Below are 13,313 nucleotides of genomic sequence, written 5' to 3' on the forward strand. Positions count from 1 at the left end.
ATTCTACCTTCTCCTAAAATTAAGGTATTAAAGCGATGATAAATATTTTCGGGTTCGCGATTATTGTCCATAATTCTTAGTTGCACGATTATCCAATAATTGTGCCAGCTCTATCCGGGGTTTGAAACAGCAACTTTTCCACTACTGGTCCACCTCTAACCTCTAGGCTACCTGCAGCCCCCAAAATAATGATGAGCAGTGCTGTTCTGTCACACCATTAGCTAATCAATGTCAAGGAGTAGTACGCCTACTCAAATATGTTTCACTTACTCTGGCAAGACGGCTTTGCAGAGCTCCTTATGTCGCTACAACTAACTAAAACAGTTAGACTTGAGGGCTCTATTTTTGGCTAGCGTTAAGGCAGCGCTATTGTGAAACACACATTAGTTGACAATTTTGGATTGTAATACCTGGCGCTTTGGCATTTTCCAACCATTGCAGCATGGTTGGCATTTACCTGTAACATCAACTCAGTTGCGGTGAGGTGGGAGGAGTGGCAATATCAGAGGTGTGTCCTTAAAAACAAGGACATGTCTGTCTAAATGACCTCAAATATTAGCGTGAACTAAGCTAGAAGAGGAAATCAATCTCCTAAAAAAGAAAACATGAATGTCCTTGAGTGGCCCAGTCCTTCAGACAAGGTGACTGAAAATGTTTGATGCAAGAAACCACTTTACAAAATAAAATGCTTTATTATTCCCATACCATTATTACACAGAATCAGACAAATTATGCTACCCTCTGCCTATTGGCTACTTAGTCTATTCAAGCCTGTCTCAAAATACAACATTGCCAATTTAAGAAAGAAAAAAGGCTCTTTACTGGACTGGCTTTTCAAAGATGTCTATAAAAGTAAACGTTTTGTGGTCTTGTAGGAAGCAATCACTCCCATATGTCTGTCTACAAATGATCTATAACTGGGCTAATTACTCATTAACTAGCAAAGGATATGAACAAAAATGTGCACACGTGGCTACATGCAGCTCTTTCTGTTGATCTCAAGACAAGCGTATCTACTCACGACCACAGCTGTAAACACAGTCCAGTTCATCCATATATGGCAATGGTCTATTGGAATATAGGCCTACTGTAGCTCTGATTGGTTATGCCCCACAGGTCTGTGTAGAGTACAGGCTGAGTCATGCACAATAGAATCTTTCTCTGATACGTTCTGCCTACAACAATCTCTTGCATAGTGCCTTTTGTTTCTGTATGTTGCATTGAAAGTGGCTAATATTGCATTGATTCGATCACAATTTCCACAGTAAAGGGAAACATTGATAGTGGTAACTAACAGGGAAAACGGTAGAAAGTTGAGTGACGTTCAATCTCATCCTCTGTGGGCTGATATTTCTTCTGCGCTCTGCACGGCAGTCCCGTCTCTGGGCTACTGCACGCCCGCGCGCAGCTTAGAGGGAACATTGGTCCTCTCCGCATACCCATAACATGATGCAGCCACCACTATGCTTGAAAATATGGAGAGTGATACTCAGTAATGTGTTGTATTGGATGTGTCACAAACATAACACTTAGTATTCAGGACAAAAAGTTCATTGATTTGCCACATTTGTTTCTATATGACTTGACTGTGATTTGAATGACTACCTCATCTCTGTACTCCACACATAAAGATAGATATTTGTAAGGTCCCTTAGTTGAGCAGTGAATTTCAAATATATATTCAACTACAAAGACCAGTCAGTGCCTCACAAAGATGGGCACCTATTGGTAGATGGGTAAAAAAGGCAGACACTGAATATCCCTTTGAGCATAGTGAAGTTATTAATAACACTTTAGATTGTGTATCAATACACCCAGTCACTACAAAGATACAGGTGTCCTTCCTAGGAAGGAAACCGCTCAGGAATTTCAATATGAGGCAAATGGTGACTTTAAAATAGTTTGAGTTTAACGGCTGTGATAAGATAAAACTGAGGATGAATCAACAACATTGTAGTTACTCCACAATGCAAAGCATGAAAAGGAGGAAGCCTGTACAGAATAAAAAAACTCCAAAACATGCATCCTGTTTGCAATAAGGCACTAAAATAAATTAACTTTATCCTGAAAAGCAGTATGTTTGAGGCAAATCTAACAACATCACCGAGTACCACAATTCATATTTTCAAGCATGGTGGTGGCTCCATCACGTATTACAGGCAAGGACTAAGGAGTTTTTTTTATTTTTTATAAAAAGAAACTGAGTAGGTAGAGTGAAGCACAGGTCAAATCTGGTTCAGTCTCCTTTCCAACAGACAAAGGGACACAAATTCATCTTTCAGCAGGACAATAACATAAAACACAAGGCTAAATATACATTTAGTTAATTTGCAGCCTTATTCTAAAATTAATGAAATAGTTTTTTCCCCCCTCATTGATCTACACACAATAGCCCATAATGACAAAGCAAAAACAGGTTTTAAGAAATGTTTGCAAATGTATTTTTAAAAAAACAACTGAAATATTACATTTACATAAGTATTCGGACTAGAGGTCGACCGATTATGATTTTTCAACGCCGACACCGATTGGAGGACCAAAAAAAGCAGATACCGAATAATGAGACGATTTATATTTATATATTTATATAAATATTTATATAAATCGTCTATATATATATATAAATCGTCTATATATATATATATAAATCGTCTATATATATATATAAATCGTCTATATATATATATATATATATATAAATCGTCTATATATATATATATATATATAAATCGTCTATATATATATATATATATATATATATATATATATATATATATATATATATATATATATATATATATATATATATATATATATATATATATTTGTAATAATGACAATAATACTGAATGAACACTTATTTTAACTTAATACATCAATAAAATCAATTTAGTCTCAAATAAATAATGAAACATGTTCAATTTGGTTTAAATAATGCAAAAACAAAGTGTTGGAGAAGAAAATAAAAGTGCAATATTTGCTATGTAAAAAAGCTAACGTTTAAGTTCCTTGCTCAGAACATGAGAACATATGAAAGCTGGTGGTTCCTTTTAACATGAGTCTTCAATATTCCCAGGTAGGAAGTGAATGAATGCTTACGAGCCTGCTGCTACCTACCACTGCTCAGTCAGACTGCTCTATCAAATATCAAATCCTAGAATTATAATATAACACAAAGAAATACGAGCCTTAGGTCATTAATATGATAAAATCCAGAAACTATCATTTCGAAAACAAACGTTTATTCTTTCAGTGAAATACGGAACAGTTCCGTATTTTATCTAACGCGTGGCATCCCTAAGTCTGTATATTGCTGTTACATTGCACAACCTTCAACGTTATGTCATAATTATGTACAATTCCGGCAAATTAATTACTGTCTTTGTTAGGAAGAAATGGTCTTCACACCGTTCGTTAAGAGCCAGGCAGCCCAAACTGCTGCATATACCCTGACTGCTTGCACAGAACGCAAGAGAAGTGACACAATTTCCCTAGTAAAAATAAATTAATCTTAGCAGGCAATATTAACTAAATATGCAGGTGTAAAAATATATACATGTGTATTGATTTTAAGAAAGGCATTGATGTTTATGGTTAGGTACACATTGGTGCAATGACCGTGCTTTTTTCGCGAATGTGCTTGTTAAATCGTCAACCATTTGGCAAAGTAGGCTTTGATTCGATGATAAATGAACAGGTACCGCATCGATTGTATGCAACGCAGGACAAGCTAGATAAACTAGTAATATCATCAACCATGATAGTTAACTAGTGATTATGTTAATATTTATAGTTTTTTTTATTCGATAAGTTTAATGTTAGCTAGCAACTTACCTTGGCTCCTTGCTGCACTCACGTAAAAGGTAGCCAGCCTGCCACGCAGTCTCCTCGTGGAGTGCAATGTAATCGGTGTCCAAAAATGCAGATTACCGATTGTTATAAAAACTTGAAAATCGGCCATAATTAATCAGCCATTCCGATTAATCGGCCAACCTCTAATTCAGACCCTTAACTCAGTAATTGCATTTAAAAATATATATATTTTTTATGTATCACCTTTGGCAGCGATTACAGCCTCTGGTCTTCTTGGGTATGATGCTACAAGTTTGGAACGCCTGTATTTGGGGAGTTACTCACATTCTTCTCTGCAGATCCGCTCAAGCTTTGTTAGGTTGGATGAGAAGCACAGCAATTTTCAGGTCTCTCCAGAGATGTTCGATCGGATTTAAGTCAGGGCTCTGGCTGGGCCACTCAAGGACATTCAGAAACTTGCCCCGAAGCCACTCCTGCTTTGTCCTGGCTGTGTGCTTAGGGTCATTGTCCTGTTGGAAGGTAAACCTTCGCCCTAGTCTGAGGTCCAGAGCGGTCAGGAGCAGGTTTTCATCAAGGATCTCTCTGTACTTTGCTCCATTCATCTTTCCCTCGATCCTGGCTAGTCTCCCAGTCCCTGCCTCTGAAAAACAAACCCACAGCATGATGCTAACACCACCATGATTCACTGTAGGGATGGTGCCAGGTTTCCTTTTTTCCTCATGGTCTTAGAGTCCTTTAGGTGCCTTTCGGCAAAATCCAAGCGGGCTGTCATGCGCCTTTTACAGAGGAGTGGCTTCCGTCTGGCCACTCTACCATAAAGGCCTGATTGGTGGAGTGCTGCAGAGATGTTTGTCCTTCTGGAAGATTCTCCCAGAGGAACTCTGGAGCCATGTCAGTGATAATTGTATTCTTGGTCACCTCCTTGACCAAGGCCCTTCTCCTCTGATTGTTCAGTTTGGCCTGGCGGCCAGCTCTAAGAAGAGTCTTGGTGTTTCCAAACTTCTTCCATTTAATAATGGAGGACGCTGTGTTCTTGGGGACTTTCAATGATGCAAAAAAAAATTGGAACACTTCCCCAGATCTGTGCCTTGACACAATCCTGTCTCGGAGCTCTACGGACAATTCCTTAGACCTCATGGCTTGTTTTTTGCGCTGACATGCACTGTCAACTGTGAAACTTTATATAGACAGGGGTCTGCCTTTCCAAATCATGTCCAATCAATTGAATTTAACACAGGTGGACTCCAATTAAGTTGAATAAACATCTCAAGTTGTAGAAACAAAAAATGATCAATGGAAACAAGATGTACTGGAGCTCAATTTCAACTCTCATAGCAAAGGGTCTGAATACTTATGTAAATACAGTATTTGTTTTATTTTTTTATTATAAATTTGCAAAAATTTGACTAACTCTTTTTCGTTTTGTCATTATAGGGTATTGTGTATGAGGAATTTGTATTTATTTAATCCATTTTAGAATAAGGCTGTAACGTAACAAAATGTAGAAAAAGGGAAGGGGTCTGAATACTTTCTAATGCACTTTACGTTGGAGTTGCTTACCAAGATGACATTGAATGTTCCTGAGTGGCCGAGTTACAGTTGACTTAAATTGGCTTGAAAATCTATGGCAAGATTGTTCCAGTCAGTCCTGGGATTCAAACCGGCAACCCTCTAATTACTGGCCTGCCTCTCTAACCCCATGGCTACCTCCACCCCCATATGAAGCCTAGGTAAGGATTTATCTGAGGCATGTAAGCCTATTAATGTAATCAGTATTAGGCTGCTTTGACATTTTTATGCTACTGCACACCAGTGATGTAAAGAAGGCATGAAACATATGTCCATAAGTCACGGACAGTATTTCCCTACATTTAACAAAAAAAAGTGAGAGAAAGGAAGAGAAAGCGAGAGATCAGCAGCTAACCTGTATGCATTGTCTCCTGGTAACTCTCATATCATCCTGGCAGGAGAGTCCAGCAGCACACCACAGCTCACTGGAGAAAGACAAACAATTAACTATATTAGCCTTAGTGTATTTGTGCTTGCAAGGCTATTTCCTGTTAGGCTATGTCGTAACCTTGATTATTACCTATATCTAATTATTTTCTGGTGCTGCACCTTCCAACCATAAAAGCCCACCCACTTGGGAGCCAGGCCCCCACCACTGGGGAGTGAGGCCCAGCCAATCAGAATTACTTTTTTTCCCACAAAAAGGGCTATATTGCAGACAGAAACACTCCTAAATTTCAGCTGCTGTCTGGGTGGCTTGTCTCAGACGATTCTGCAGGTGAAGATGCCGGATGTAGAAGTCCTGGGCTGGTGTTATTGCACATGGTCTGCGGTTGTGAGGCCAGTTGAACGTACTGCCAAATTCTCTGAAACAACGTTGGGAGGCGGCTTATGGAAACATTAAATTCTCTGGCAACAGCTCTGGTAGACATTGCTGCAGTCAGCATGCAATGCATTGTACGATACCTCAAAACTTGATATCTGTGGCATTGTGTTGTGTGACAAAGTTGCACATTTTAGAGTGGCCTTGTATTGTCCCCTGCACAAGGTGCACCTGTGTAATGATCATGCTGTTCAAACTTCTTGATATGCCACACTTGTCAGGTGAATAATTATCTCTGCAAAGGATAAACGCTCACTAACAGGGATGTAAACAAATTTGCGCACACATTTGAGGGGGAAAAAGTAGCTTTTTGTGCATGACATTTGTCCTGATCATGTAGGCCTGACAATTGTTCTGCCTAATTCAGTGCTTTTTCCCAAATTAAGTTCTGTTTGTTTTTCCAGGTTTCAGATTTTTTCCTGTTGTTCATGTTTTTATTCAGAAAAATCACACTTTTTAAAAAAAAATAATAGAAAAAAAATCAACAAATGTGGATGTTCTAAGTCCACAATGTTTAAACCACATCAGTAGACCACTTGAGTTCAGGGAAAAAGCTAATACATGTTCATTTTTGGGTGTAGATACCCTTTCAATTCAAGTGTGCAGTCTGCTCACCAGCAAAAGACTTGCTTGGTTAGCACATTTCTGTAGCACCCTTTATTTTTTATTTTATTTATTTAACGAGGCAAGTCAGTTAACTTAGGGATCAGCGTCCCGTCAACGGGACAGTGGTAAATCATGCAACGCTTTATTTTAGAGAAACAACAAATGTCGTTACATAAGTGTTTGATATCGGCTGAAAGCTTCAATTCTTGTTAACATAACTGCACTGTCCAATTTACAGTAGCTATTACTGCGAAAAAATGCCATGCTATTGTTTGAGGAGAGGTCCTAACAAATAAAATAAAAATTCACCGCGATAGGTTTGATAAATTCACCTCTGAAGGTGAAATATGTACTTACATTCTGAAATCTTGCTCTGATTTATCATCCAATGGGTCCCAGAGATAACATGAAGAATCATTTTGTTAGATAAAATCCTTGTTCATATCCTAAAAAGGTCCATAAAGCATGCACGATCGATCTTGTATTTCCACTTGAATTTGCAAAGAAAGAAAAAGAAAGATCTAACCCTAAACGTTGTTTCAACCAGTCAAATGACGTTCATATGTATTCCTCAGAGATCCTAGAATGTAACCAGACTTCCCTATATCATTAGGGGTGTAGTATAACCTATAGGACACCAACTTTGGTCAGAGAGCGACACCTTCATGGCACACCGATGACGCGGGCGGTCTTCACTTGATTGACTCTAACTTTGTCAAATAAGCACCAATTGGGGTCAAACAAAGCTAGCTAGATAGCCAATGAGCTGGGCTTTACGGGAGTATCCCATAAAGTAAACCCTGTATCTGTAGCAAAATATAGCTGCTTTTTCCTTTTGGACAAAAAATATCCAAATATTCAGAGTTATGACGTTGTGAAAACTGGTTGTTTTGAAAATGTTGAAATGTAGTTCAATCATACGTCAAGTGAAACTTTGCACATACACTGCTGTCATCTTGAGGATACCATCAGAATTACAACCAGAGTGATGGCTGGAAGTGGGACCTTTCTGTTGCATTACAAAGATGGTGGTAGGGGGAAAAAACGTTTTTTTTCCCTTTGTATTTTCTTCTACCAGATCTATTCTGTCATATTCTCCTACATTCGATTCACATTACCACAAACTTCAAAGTGTTTCCTTTTCAAATGGTACCAAGAATATGCATCTTTGCTTCAGGGCCTGAGCTACAGGCAGTTAGATTTGGGTATGTCATTTTAGGCAAAAATTGAAAAAAAGGGTCTATCCCTAAGATTTAATAACAAATTCTTATTGACAATGACGGCCTACCCCGGCCAAACCCTAACCAAGAAGACGCTGGGCCTATTGTGCGCCGCCCTATGGGACTTCCAATCATGGCCGGTTGTGATACAGCCTGGAATTGAACCAAGGTCTGTAGTGACACCTCTAGCACTGAGATGCAGTGCCTTAGACTGCTGCGCCACTCGGGAGCCCGAGTTTGCTAAACAAATCACCACTGGATTGATGCAAATAATCATGATATCATTCTTCCAGGTAGGCATAGACTTTTGAGTTTTTTGGGGAACGCCTTTCCACCTACCAGAAGACTGTTGTCATTAGCACCATCACTAATGGCTACACATAGTACTAGACACATACAGACAGGGGCATTCCTGGGCCGTTGCCTCTTCAGAAAGTTGGTAGGAAAATACAAATCGCTTATGCATTTCTAAATGTCTTATCGTAATCTTGGGCAAATTAATAAATGTTCTAATAAATTCAATACATTTAGTAGATTTCCTACTATTCAATACATTTTTGAATACTGTTGAATTCCGTTTTAATGTCTGGATTCCATGATTCCAGATTTTATAGGGCCCTAGGCATTGGTCTTTAAACCACCAATGCCATTTTCATGAGATAAAAAATCTCATGCTAATTGGACAGCAAATAATATTCTGATGAAAATCAATACATTTAGTATCCTCTTCATATATCGCATTAGCTGTGCGTGGAGATTGGTTCACGGCGTTTCTCAATCGTATTATCTTTCTACTCTGACCGTCTGTTTTGGGCTCGGTCTCGCTACCAAACATGCAATATTTTTTGAACAGAACTGGAATGCAGCCTATGCTTACCTGGCAGAATGATATCATGATTACAGTGCCTTGCGAAAGTATTCGGCCCCCTTGAACTTTGCGACCTTTTGCCACATGTCAGGCTTCAAACATAAAGATATAAAACTGTCTTTTTTTGTGAATAATCAACAAGTGGGACACAATCATGAAGTGGAACGACATTTATTGGATATTTCAAACTTTTTTAACAAATCAAAAACTGAAAAATTGGGCGTGCAAAATTATTCAGCCCCTTTACTTTCAGTGCAGCAAACTCTCCAGAAGTTCAGTGAGGATCTCTGAATGATCCAATGTTGACCTAAATGACTAATGATGATAAATACAATCCACCTGTGTGTAATCAAGTCTCCGTATAAATGCACCTGCACTGTGATAGTCTCAGAGGTCCGTCAAAAGCGCAGAGAGCATCATGAAGAACAAGGAACACACCAGGCAGGTCCGAGATACTGTTGTGAAGAAGTTTAAAGCCGGATTTGGATACAAACAGATTTCCCAAGCTTTAAACATCCCAAGGAGCACTGTGCAAGCGATAATATTGAAATGGAAGGAGTATCAGACCACTGCAAATCTACCAAGACCTGGCCGTCCCTCTAAACTTTCAGCTCATACAAGGAGAAGACTGATCAGAGATGCAGCCAAGAGGCCCATGATCACTCTGGATGAACTGCAGTGATCTACAGCTGAGGTGGGAGACTCTGTCCATAGGACAACAATCAGTCGTATATTGCACAAATCTGGCCTTTATGGAAGAGTGGCAAGAAGAAAGCCATTTCTTAAAGATATCCATAAAAAGTGTTGTTTAAAGTTTGCCACAAGCCACCTGGGAGACACACCAAACATGTGGAAGAAGGTGCCCTGGTCAGATGAAACCAAAATTGAACTTTTCGGCAACAATGCAAAACGTTATGTTTGGCGTAAAAGCAACACAGCTGAACACACCATCCCCTCTGTCAAACATGGTGGTGGCAGCACCATGGCCAAGTCAAAGTCCAGACCTGAATCCAATCGAGAATCTGTGGAAAGAACTGAAAACTGCTGTTGACAAATGCTCTCCATCCAACCTCACTGAGCTCGAGCTGTTTTGCAAGGAGGAATGGGAAATTCAGTCTCTCGATGTGCAAAACTGAGACATACCCCAAGCGACTTACAGCTGTAATCGCAGCAAAAGGTGGCGCTACAAAGTATTAACTTAAGGGGGCTGAATAATTTTGCACGCCCAATTTTTCAGTTTTTGATTTGTTAAAAAAGTTTGAAATATCCAATAAATGTTGTTCCTTTTCAGACATTATGCAATGTGGCCCCTTGAAAGCGCCTCGGCTATGTCATGTTTGTCTGTTAGGGTAGGCTACACTACAGCTTTTTAAATGCCGACACAAAACCTTCTCTGGAGAGATGAACGGGCATTTTACTTGTCTGTAAAGGAATGCAGCTCTGAAGCAGGACTAACGTCCACTAGGCGACCAGAACTGTTAATCAAATAATCTCAAACTGCTACGCGCAGCCTGCCTGCAGACCGCCCTTTCCTTAAAAAAAAGTTTGTTAAGTACCGTGATTTACCAAGACATTTACTAGATAGAAAACATTTAGCTACCCAACCATTAAAACCTGTTAGAGCTCTAGGGGCGCTATTTCATTTTTGGATAAAAAACATTCCCGTTTTAAGCGCGATATTTTGTCACGAAAAGATGCTCGACTATGCATATTCTTGACAGTTTTGGAAAGAAAACACTGAAGTTTCAGAATCTGCAAAGATTTTGTCTGTAAGTGCCCCAGAACTCATTCTACAGGCGAAACCAAGATAATGCATCACCCAGGAATTAGCAAAATTTCTGAAGCTCTGTTTTCCATTCTCTCCTTATATGGCTGTGATTGCGCAACGAATGAGCCTACACTTTCTGTCGTTCGCCCAAGGTCTTAGCAGCATTGTGACGTATTTGTAGGCATATCATTGGAAGATTGACCATAAGAGACTACATTTTCCAAGTGTCCGCCTGGTGTCCTGCGTCGAATTCGGTGCGCAATTGCCAGCTGCTTCTACTTTACCATTTGATTCAGGGGAGAAAGCATGTGTCCAAGAACGATGTATCAATGAAGAGATATGTGAAAAACACCTTGATGATTGATTCTAAACAACGTTTGCCATGTTTTCAGTCGATATTATGGAGTTAATTTGGAAAAAAGTTCGCGTTTTGAGGACTGAATTTTCAGATTTTTTTTGGTAGCCAAATGTGATGTATAAAACGGAGCTATTTCTAATACACAAGGAATCTTTTTGGAAAAACTGAGCATCTGCTATCTAACTGAGAGTATCCTCATTGAAAACATCAGAAGTTCTTCAAAGGTAAATGATTTTATTTGAAGGCTTTTATGTTTTTGTTAATGTTGAGTGCTGGATGCTAACGCTAATGCTAACGCTAAATGCTAACGCGAAATGCTAACGCTAGCTAGCTACTTTTACACAAATTATTGTTTTCCTATGGTTGAGAAGCATATTTTGAAAATCTGAGATGACAGTGTTGTTTACAAAAGGCTAAGCTTGAGAGATGGCATATTTATTTCATTTCATTTGCGATTTTCATAAATAGTTAACGTTGTGTTATGCTAATGAGCTTGCTGATAGATTTACACAATCCTGGATACAGGGGTTTTTTCATAGCTAAACGTGACGCAGAAAACGGAGCGATTTGTCCTAAACAAATAATCTTTCAGGAAAAACTGAACATTTGCTATCTGAGAGTCTCCTCATTGAAAACATCTGAAGTTCTTCAAAGGTAAATTATTTTATTTGAATGCTTTTCTGTTTTTTTGTGTAAATGTTGCCAGCTGAATGCTAATGCTAAATGCTACGTTAGCCATCAATACTGTTACACAAATGCTTGTTTTGCAATGGTTGAGAAGCATATTTTGAAAATCTGAGATGACAGTGTTGTTAACAAAAGGCTAAGCTTGAGAGCTAGCATATTTATTTCATTTCATTTGCGATTTTCATGAATAGTTAACGTTGCGTTATGGTAATGAGCTTGAGTCTGTATTCACGATCCCGGATCCGGGATGGGGAGATCAGAAAGGTTAAAAAAAAACAGCAGCACATAAATCAGGAATGTTTGTTGTTGTTAGGGAAACAATACAGAACATTCTACGCCGGAGCAGAATTGTAGTGTCTGAAAAGGTACAGACGCGTCAAATTTGTATGAATTATTATTGTCTAAAAAGTTGCAAATTGTTGCTATCAACATTTTACAATAGCTGCATTTTTATGTCTGTGAACGGTCACGGTGGATATAACTTCATTGCCCGAACCTTAAAAGGTCATTCATATGTTACAGGGCCATTATTCTACATTGTAAATTGACATGGAATTGTATGAAACTGATTTTTTTAAATGGCAGTTTAAATGTTAACCTCTAGCGTCGAGCAATCCCGTATCCAGGAGCGTAATCATAGCCTCAAGCTCATTACCATAACTCAACATTTCCCATTCATGAAATTCACAAATGAAATGAAATAAATATATTGAAACACAAGCTTAGCCTTTTGTTAACAACACTGTCATCTCAGATTTTCTAAATATTCTTTAACCAAAGCTACACAAGCATTTGTGTAAGAGTATTGATAGCCTAGCATAGCATTAAGCCTAGCATTCAGCAGGCAACATTTTCACAAAAACAAGAAAAGCATTCAAATAAAATAATTTACCTTTGAAGAACTTCGGATGTTTTCAATGACGAGACTCTGTTAGATAGTAAATGTTCATTTTTTCCCAAAAGATTATTTGTGTAAGAGAAATAGCTCCATTTTGTTCATCACGTTTGGCTAAGAAAAAAAAAACGAAAATGCAGTCACTTACAACGCCAAACTTCTTTCCAAATTAGCTCCATAATATCGACAGAAACATTGCAAACGTTGTTTAGAATCAATCCTCAAGGTGTTTTTCACAATTCTATTCAATGAAAAATCATTCCTGGCAGTCGGTTTCTCATCAGAGGCAAACGGAAAAATACTGCCGCTGGAGATTACGCAATAATTGCGACGGAGGACACCAAGCGACCACCTGGTAAATGTAGTCTCTTATGGTCAATCTTACAATGATATGCCTACAAATACGTCACAATGCTGCAGACACCTTGGGGAAACCGTGGAAAAGGTAAGCTGACTCCTAGCTCCTCCACAGCCATATAAGGTGTCATTGCCATGAGGCGGTTTCAAAAAACGCAGCACTTCCCGATTGTATTTTTATCTGGGTTTTTTCTGTAACATCAGTTCTGTGGCACTCACAGACAATATCTTTGCAGTTTTGGAAACGTCAGAGTGTTATCTTTCCAAAGCTGTCAATTATATGCATAGTCGAGCATCTTTTCGTGACAAAATATCTTGTTTAAAACGGGAACGTTTTTCATCCAAAAAT

At 38.7% G+C, this 13,313-nt stretch overlaps 1 protein-coding gene across 7 annotated transcripts in view; it reads right to left on the reverse strand.

Moving 5' to 3' along the window:
- LOC110537568 (dual specificity tyrosine-phosphorylation-regulated kinase 1A) overlaps positions 1–13,313 on the reverse strand; it is a 43,328-nt gene that overhangs the window by 17,955 nt on the left and 12,060 nt on the right. For 3 of the 7 annotated variants that reach the window (XM_021623710.2, XM_021623709.2, XM_021623711.2), the window contains exon 2: positions 5,738–5,807. The exons of the other annotated variants lie outside the window; for them this stretch is intronic. In XM_021623710.2, coding sequence (XP_021479385.2) covers positions 5,738–5,747 — 10 coding nt within the window. In that variant the 5' untranslated portion in view covers positions 5,748–5,807. The remainder of the gene's footprint in view (positions 1–5,737; positions 5,808–13,313) is intronic. 7 annotated transcript variants of the gene reach the window in all.

Source organism: Oncorhynchus mykiss, chromosome 12 (assembly GCF_013265735.2).
Source record: "Oncorhynchus mykiss isolate Arlee chromosome 12, USDA_OmykA_1.1, whole genome shotgun sequence".
In the NCBI taxonomy this organism is placed as follows: Eukaryota; Metazoa; Chordata; class Actinopteri; order Salmoniformes; family Salmonidae; genus Oncorhynchus; species Oncorhynchus mykiss.